General features: G+C 39.7%; 1 protein-coding gene across 2 annotated transcripts in view; it reads left to right on the top strand.

The window, feature by feature from the left end:
- LOC102291918 (SH3 and cysteine-rich domain-containing protein 2) overlaps positions 1-7,105 on the top strand; it is a 29,608-nt gene extending 22,503 nt beyond the window's left edge. For both annotated transcript variants that reach the window (XM_005920373.3, XM_005920374.3), the window contains 3 exons: positions 556-607; positions 3,327-3,464; positions 4,051-7,105. In XM_005920373.3, the coding sequence (XP_005920435.1) occupies positions 556-607; positions 3,327-3,464; positions 4,051-4,149 (289 nt within the window). In that variant the 3' untranslated portion in view covers positions 4,150-7,105. The remainder of the gene's footprint in view (positions 1-555; positions 608-3,326; positions 3,465-4,050) is intronic.
- The last annotated feature ends 523 nt before the right edge of the window (positions 7,106-7,628 follow it).

A 7,628-nucleotide genomic window follows, 5' to 3' on the forward strand; every position in this document is an offset into this window, starting at 1 on the left:
TGTGTGTGTGTGTGTGTGTGTGTGTGTGTATACCATGATCATATAGGGCAGCTGTGAATGCAGACATCCGGGAGACAGAATGCACCGAAATGCAATTGGGACAGCTTCTAACTGTATATCTAGGACAGTGGGCATACTGTGTATGTGTAGAGAAGTCTCATCAAAAATTGGTAGCATCATTAGTATGCAGGCCAGGCTGGCAGCAGATCAGGCCTAGCCTTCATTGCTGCAGCAGACACTATAGAGTTATATTTCATGTAGACCTCATGACTTTGTTTTCAGCTGTTCTGTCACCTCTACAGCGAGACACAAAGACTCACCCAAATTTTAACCTCCACAATGTTGCTACCACGGGTAAACTACAGCTTTCTGTGGCAGTTAGATAACTGTAATATTTTGTGCTTGCAATCAGCTCTCCTTTCTTCCCCCCTACTCCGTTGCCTTTCCCATCATGTTTCCCTCTATTGTCTCCCTGTCTCTTTTTCCTCTCCACCCCAATTACCTCCCTTCTCATGCCCTTTTTTCCCATCTTCTCTCTTGTCTTATCTCTTTTAGTCCTGGTGATCGGGTGCAGGTCACTGACGACTCTAATGAGGAGTGGTGGAAGGTGGGTAATAAATCATTTGCAAACATCTGTGTGTGCTAGTTGGTGCATACCTGGTGATGTTGGTGTGTGCTGTGTTTTATTTTCCCCAAGTTCTCAGAAGTGTGTGTGTGTTTATGTGTGTGCACATGCATTCATACTGCGCATGTGTTAAATTAGGTCTTTAAACCAAGCTTTTAATGCAAAACACCTGCTCCATTTTTGCCTGTCGCAAACATGTAAGGAGCCACAGACAAAAATAGAACATAATTTCCTCTGAAAATTACCAAAAGAGTTTAACATAATGAACTTGGCTACTGTTGCAGTCGCGTAGAGGCCCTTATTGAGTCTGTAATGAGCTTCACTAACTCCCAATGGAAATAAATGTGCATTTGTGTGTGCGCCCGTGTGTTTCAGTTCACGAAGAAGGAAAACGCATCCAGAGTGCAGATTTAGCGTACACTCTGTGAGCATAGTTTTCGCTTGAACTTACGTAACCCAAAGCGGAGCAGCACATCAACATATTCATTCCAAGAAACCTTTAAATTATGTATAATCTGCGAATCATCTGTTCATTACTAATGTATAGTTTGTGAATCAACATCAACACCTGAGGCAGAGGGTGTTAAACTGTGAAACATTGCTGCATAATGAGGTATACCCAGTTATCACTGGCAAGAAAGGGATGAAATCTGTTGTTTATGTGTGCGCACCTGGAAAACAAATGTTTCATCCTTCTTATACAAACAGCAAAAATGGGATGATTTGCCACTACATGAGGCAGAATTTTAATTTAGAAAGTGTTGTTTCTCTCATTTCTGTTTATGATGGTATAACAATAAAGGTGCCTGCTCAATTATACTACTAAATAACTAAAAGTTCATTTGGGCTTTGCTGTTATGAGATGGAAGCGGTAGATATAAAAGTGTTCAGTTCTTATCAGTCAGTCTTCACTGAAAAACTGTTTAAAACTAGTATGAATGAATATTTGGTGCCAAATTACTCATTTTGGGGGACTTTAAAAAGGCTTTAACAATATACTGTCTGCCTTCTACTGGCTAGTTACTGCAGTGAATAATGTGTTTCTGGCAACAGTTTTTTGGCAACAAAGATGTTACTTTGTTTCAAGAAGACAAAAAAAACAACTAAGGATATTGCTGAAACTACTAAAAGTGGGCTGAGAACTGTCCAATGCATTATTAAAACCAACTATCATCTAAGGAAGAGATGTGGTTGGAAAAAAACCTTGAACGATCGTGGTCAGAGGTCACTTAGACGTTTGGTGAACTCAAATAAAGAGCAACAGTACATCTCATGGCTATATTTAATAGCAAAAGTAATTGCAATTCCACATGCATAATACGAAGAGAATTCAAGGGATTGGCACTAAATAGCAGCCCTAGGAAAACCGCTTACCAGAGCTAATCAGGAGAAAAAAGGCTTCAATTTGCTAGAGAATAAAAAGATTGAGTTCAGCAATGGAAAAGGGTCATGTGGTTTGACTTCAGGTTGACCCTGTTCCAGACTGATGGGTGCATCAAGGTAATAAGAGAGGTGGATGTAGTGATGCATCCATCATGTATAGTGTCTACCAGACAAGCCTGTTAGGTCAGCATTAATAGCTAGGGTTGCTTCAGTTGGTCAGGTCTAGGTACAGCAGTTTTAAGTGTCCAGAAGTTCAGCTGACTCCCTGAATATACTGAACGAGCAGGTATTTCAATGGATTTTTCCATGTGATGAACTACAGGGGCCTATTCCAAGATTATAATGCCAGGATTCATGGGATTCCAACTGTGAAAACGCATGGATTTTCACACATGGATTGGTCACCAAAGAGACCAGACTTTAACCCCACGGAGCATCTTTGGGATGTTCTGGAGAATACTTTAGACAGAAATCCAACTCTCCCGTCATCAATACACGGTTCTGGATGGAAATAGATATTGTGACACTGCATGGCTTTATTAAAATGATGCCAGAGCGAATACGTGCTGTCATCTCTATATCTGTGGGTAGTCTGTGTATTTATTTTTAATATTTATATAGAGACGTATAATTATATGTACTGTAAATATCATACATTCTATATCTGCATTACTGTTTGTTTTTGGGGGGTTTTGCACGACACTATCACAGATTCCTTGTTTTTTACAAAGTGATTCTAATTCTGATCAAAGCTAAAGCTAAATGTGGTTCAATGACATATTAGAGCATTAGACTTTGGGGTTTTTTGGCCAGGCAGTTTATTATATAGAGCAGGGGTAGGGAACGTTAGTCCTCGAGAGCCGGTGTCCTGCAGGTTTTAGATCTCACCCTGGGTCACCACACCTGAATCAAATGATTAGTTCATTACCAGCCTCTGGAGAACTTCAAGACATGTTGAGGAGCTAATTTAGCCATTTAAATTAGCTGTGTTGGATCAAGGACACATCTAAAACCTGCAGGACACCGGCTCTTGAGGCCTGGAGTTCGAGACCCCTGATATAGAGATTTCCAACAATCCTCTTTTAAGATTGAACTTGACAACAGTGGAACAGTAAAACTCCAGATTTTCCATCAGAAAAAGAATCAAGTTGGATTGTCAGCTAACAATTTGGGTTGAGTGCAGTCTGGTGGGCCAGTAAGTGCAGATCAGGCTATCATTGCGCAATTTCATTAACTAGATCTAAAGAATCTGTGACAGCTATCTTGGCATCCAGATACAGTTTAAATGCTGACTGAACTGTTTTGGTTCATTCCTCAGGGTAAATGTGGGGACAAAGTTGGTTTTTTTCCTGCCAACTTTGTGCAAAGGGTCCGACCCGGAGAGAGAGTTTGGCGGGTTATTCAGGGCAATCCCGGCAACCGAGAGAGAGGACACATGGCTGTGAGGGAATCCCAGGTATACTAATGGTGGAATACTGGTTTGAGACTTAATTTATTTTTGTTGATAGCTTCACCGTTTTTTCATTGTAACCATCAAAAGGCTATTATGGCAAGCCAGCATACACTGATGATAGGATTCCAATTCTCAATTCATGAAACCTGTCCTGTGAAGGGTTTCAAGGGACTGAAGCCAAATCCAGTACACGCTGTGTGAGAAGTGGGGTGCATCCTGGTTAGAGAGCGATCAAAGGATTGGCACCAGCATTATCTATGTCTGTTTGTCTTTGCTATGAATAAGGCTCATCATTTCCAGATTGTATAGACCATTAGAAAGAAAACCCACATTGTTTTTTGACCTTCAGGGTCACATTCAATCAGTTTTCATCCACTGATTTTTATTCATATACACACAAAGAGAAAATTCATAGTGCTTAGTCACAAGTAAAAAACCTGTAGGCAGTTTACACAATAACTTTCAGATTTTTTTAAGGTCTGTTATTATTCGTTCTTTTAAAAACAGTTTTTATATTGGTAAAAATAATCTTTTATTCTAGTTTCCTCTTAGAAAACAAAGCATCTTATTTTCTGTTTCCTGCTTTTAGATTTGTGTGGGGAAACGAGAAGAGGGTGAGGTGTTTCTAAAGCTGAGCAGTGGAAAGAAGAAAGGGCTGGTCCCAGCTGATTCCATAGAGGAGATTTGAACCTTTGTGCACAGACCACCATCTTTCCACATCTACGTTCCCCAGGGATGCACCCATTTTAAAACTACCCCTCTTCTGCCTCATTCCCCTGGCTAAACAACTGCTCCAGCTTCTCCAACTGGTCAGCCAAACACAGAAAAACTAAAAACATAATACACACTTCTGCAAGGATCTGGAACCACAGCCCCTCATAAACACATGGTTTCCAGCTCAGCTGGTTGATTGTAAGCCTTTAATGGAGGGGGCAGTTATGCAATTGCCCTGCTCTAGTTCTCTTGTAGGTTTATCTTTTCAAAGCCAATAAATCGATGTTTAGTAGACAAGGGTGGTCAAAAATGCTTTAAAATGTCTGCTGGATGCCAGCTCAGATTTAGTTTTTCCTCATCAAAAAGACGTCTACCAGCGTGGGAGGAGGCTGAATCCTGTCATGGGAACATGATGCTTCTATCAGTGTCCTTTTCTTGTTTCTACCCACTCCGTGTGTCTCATTCCTATCTGCTAATTTCAGGGTCTCTGCCCTGGGGACTGATATCAGCTTCGTGTAGACTGCTACAACAATAGGCACTTGCCAAGAACAACCACTGCCAGCTATGGAAAGCTACTGCCATTTAGACAGACGGCAGGATAAGATGAAAGGAATACACCAGATCTGAAAATTGTCTGTAGTTTCTGGCTGAGTTACGACTGCACTCAATGATTTGACAGTGCAAAAAGAAGAGGTTTTTCACACAAAAATCAAAAACTGATTCTTTTCATTATGAAATGACAATTAAAGTATGCTATAAAAATTGTCCAGCATCTTTTAATTTCTGGTATGAAAGTCTGTCAAACCCTGTGAACATCACTATCTACCCAAAGACTCAGAGTTTACCTTTTCGACTATCTTTAAAACAAAAACATGAACTCCCAGGAATTGCCTGAAAATTGTTCCTTTCTTTTAAGTAAAATTTTATAGATTATTATGTCTGTCCACTTTTGAGACACAGCTGTGTTTGTCTACCGTCCTTATTCTGTTGTGTTACTATTTTACAAACAGATGAGGTAAAAGAAATCAAAGCTAAAAGGGAGGCAAATCTCTTTAGGAAGACTAAGGGGGTTGTTTGGGAGCTTGTCGTGAGCACTGAGGAAGAAAAATGTCAACATCTACCAAGTTTAGAAGTTACAAGTGGCAGAAGGTGTTCTGCTGTTTTTCGCATGAAAGACCTCGGTGGGCATAAACCTGCCGGTTTCTGCAGGGACCTGCTGAAGAGCCTCAGTGGGATGTTGCAAGCGTTGCCCAGAATTTTAACATGTTCACTAGAGCTTGAAACAAGAGGAAAAAAACTGTAGGCAGTCTGCCTGAAAAACAACAGCACAATGGGGTTCCTTCTGACCATGACAAGGAGTTTCACTGACAGCTTAGAGGGACACAGGAAAACAGGAGGAGTAGGAGGCTGTGCAGTGAAAGGGATGACACGAGTGCTGAACCGTTATGAGTCAGTGTACATGCAGGTAGTGTTGTACCCATGGGTGCACGAGTCATCATTGATCAAATGTCAGCCTGTCATCTCCATCTTCCACTCCCCATTTGGCCTCCTTTGTCCTTATATTATTGATGTGACTGGTCAGTTCTGACGTAAAGTCAAGCCATTTTTTAATACCAGTACATTTTGGATTGCTTAGAGTTCTACGCACTAAGTTATTATTTATTTAAAATCTTCTTCTTTTTTTAAAAAGTCCTTGTCCCTGAGTTTGCGTGTGGAAAATCAGGAATGTGAAAGAAATCTAGAACTCAAGGACAGATTGCATCATTTGAATAATAAATTAAAACGCATTTTAGTTCACCCATCCTTTTCAGAGCACAAGGATCTAGCTGATTCCTTTTAGTCTGCATTTTTTGTGGAAGCCTTTAGAAGCTGTGATTTTTTCCTTTAAAAGCTTCTCTTGTCATCACGGGAGTAGCACTTTATTTTGAGTCATTTGAATAAGCTGTAATTTTGTAGATGTGTCTCCTTGATAGTAATACTGTAGATGTTGTATTTAAAAATACTTCAACTGCAACTTCAATTCACCATCAAGTACTTCAGCTGGTGGACTTACGGTTTGTCTTTGTTGGCAGAGAGACAGCAGCATAAACAATACCACACTCCTGAAAACATATTCCAGGGGGAATATGTTGTCACAGCATAACTGGAAGTTTGATTTTACTCATCTAAAAATGTGCTATCATGAATTGTGTCTAATTTCACGTAGCATCTACTGTTTACACCTTAAAGACTTCAAAATGTTAAGTATGTGTTTGGATGTTTCCCAGATTCGTTGGTTGGCCGCGTACCTCAATAAAACATCTTTACAAAACCTGGTCTGCCTGTTTTATGCATGAAGTCTGTAACATGCTTTGCACAGTGAAATATTAAGGATATTCCACAGGAGTTGACAGCTGATCATTTACACGTCCACATGACAAATGCATGTAGCTTTTGCTGTTTTTCTATATCTCTATTCAGTCTTTTTTAGCTTAGAGAGAGCACAGAACTCCTAAACGAGGCCACTTTAATGACAAGTTTCATTGGCATCCATGCATAATGCACCATCCTGCAGCCACAAATACACTGCTGTGCAAAGAGGAATGCCGAAATGATGCTCCAAACAACCGCAATATAAATAGCACATAACGGCACTGCTGGAGGAAGTGGAACTCAGCCTTGTTTATTCAATCACAGACAACTGCATAAATCAGAGGGCAAATGATGGCATTTCTTGCAGATAAATCAAGGAAAATGATGCAGGTTTTTAACTTTTTCTGATTTGGTGTTATTTAGAGGGAAAAAATTTAGTTTCTCATTAATCACACACTCACTCACTTGTGAAATTTGTTTGTCTGCATAGCAAGTTCAAACAGTTTCGGTGCTAGCTGAGCAACATTTGGGTTCATTTTAGTGTGTCACAGCATAATGCAGGATTCATACTGTTTTTTTTTTTTAACAATATGTTTTTTCTAGTAAGCATTGCATTTAATTAGATAAATGTAGTTCATATGTGTTTTATTATTCAATAATGCCCAAGCACTTTGCTCTCTTTATCATTATTTACAGCAATGAACTGCCTGAAAAATGATGAAATTAAGACTAGCGAAAATCTATTAATTTTACAGGTCTTATATATGGGGAGAGTTAAAACAGCTCCATAGGAACCCATACAAAAATGACGCAAAGGAGCCGCACTCCTGTGTTTAATGTAGATTTATGAAATTTGGCACAACCATGTAACACCCTGTGATATTTTTTAAAAATCCTCTTGCGGCCATGCCCTAAACCCAATAAAAATTCTATAATTTCCAAATTAAGGTGACAGTTTAGTAGTTTTTAACCATTTTGGGGCATTACACTGGAATTTGAGAGAATCCTCTCTGAGAGTCTTTTTTTGGGGGGTGCTAAAAGACATGTTCATGGTGACATGAAGTTTCTGCCAGTTTTGGGTCTACAATGTAGCACCACTTA

The sequence above is a fragment of the Haplochromis burtoni genome, unplaced genomic scaffold, assembly GCF_018398535.1.
Source record: "Haplochromis burtoni strain Fernald_Lab_line unplaced genomic scaffold, NCSU_Asbu1 Contig_21, whole genome shotgun sequence".
Classification (NCBI taxonomy): Eukaryota; Metazoa; Chordata; class Actinopteri; order Cichliformes; family Cichlidae; genus Haplochromis; species Haplochromis burtoni.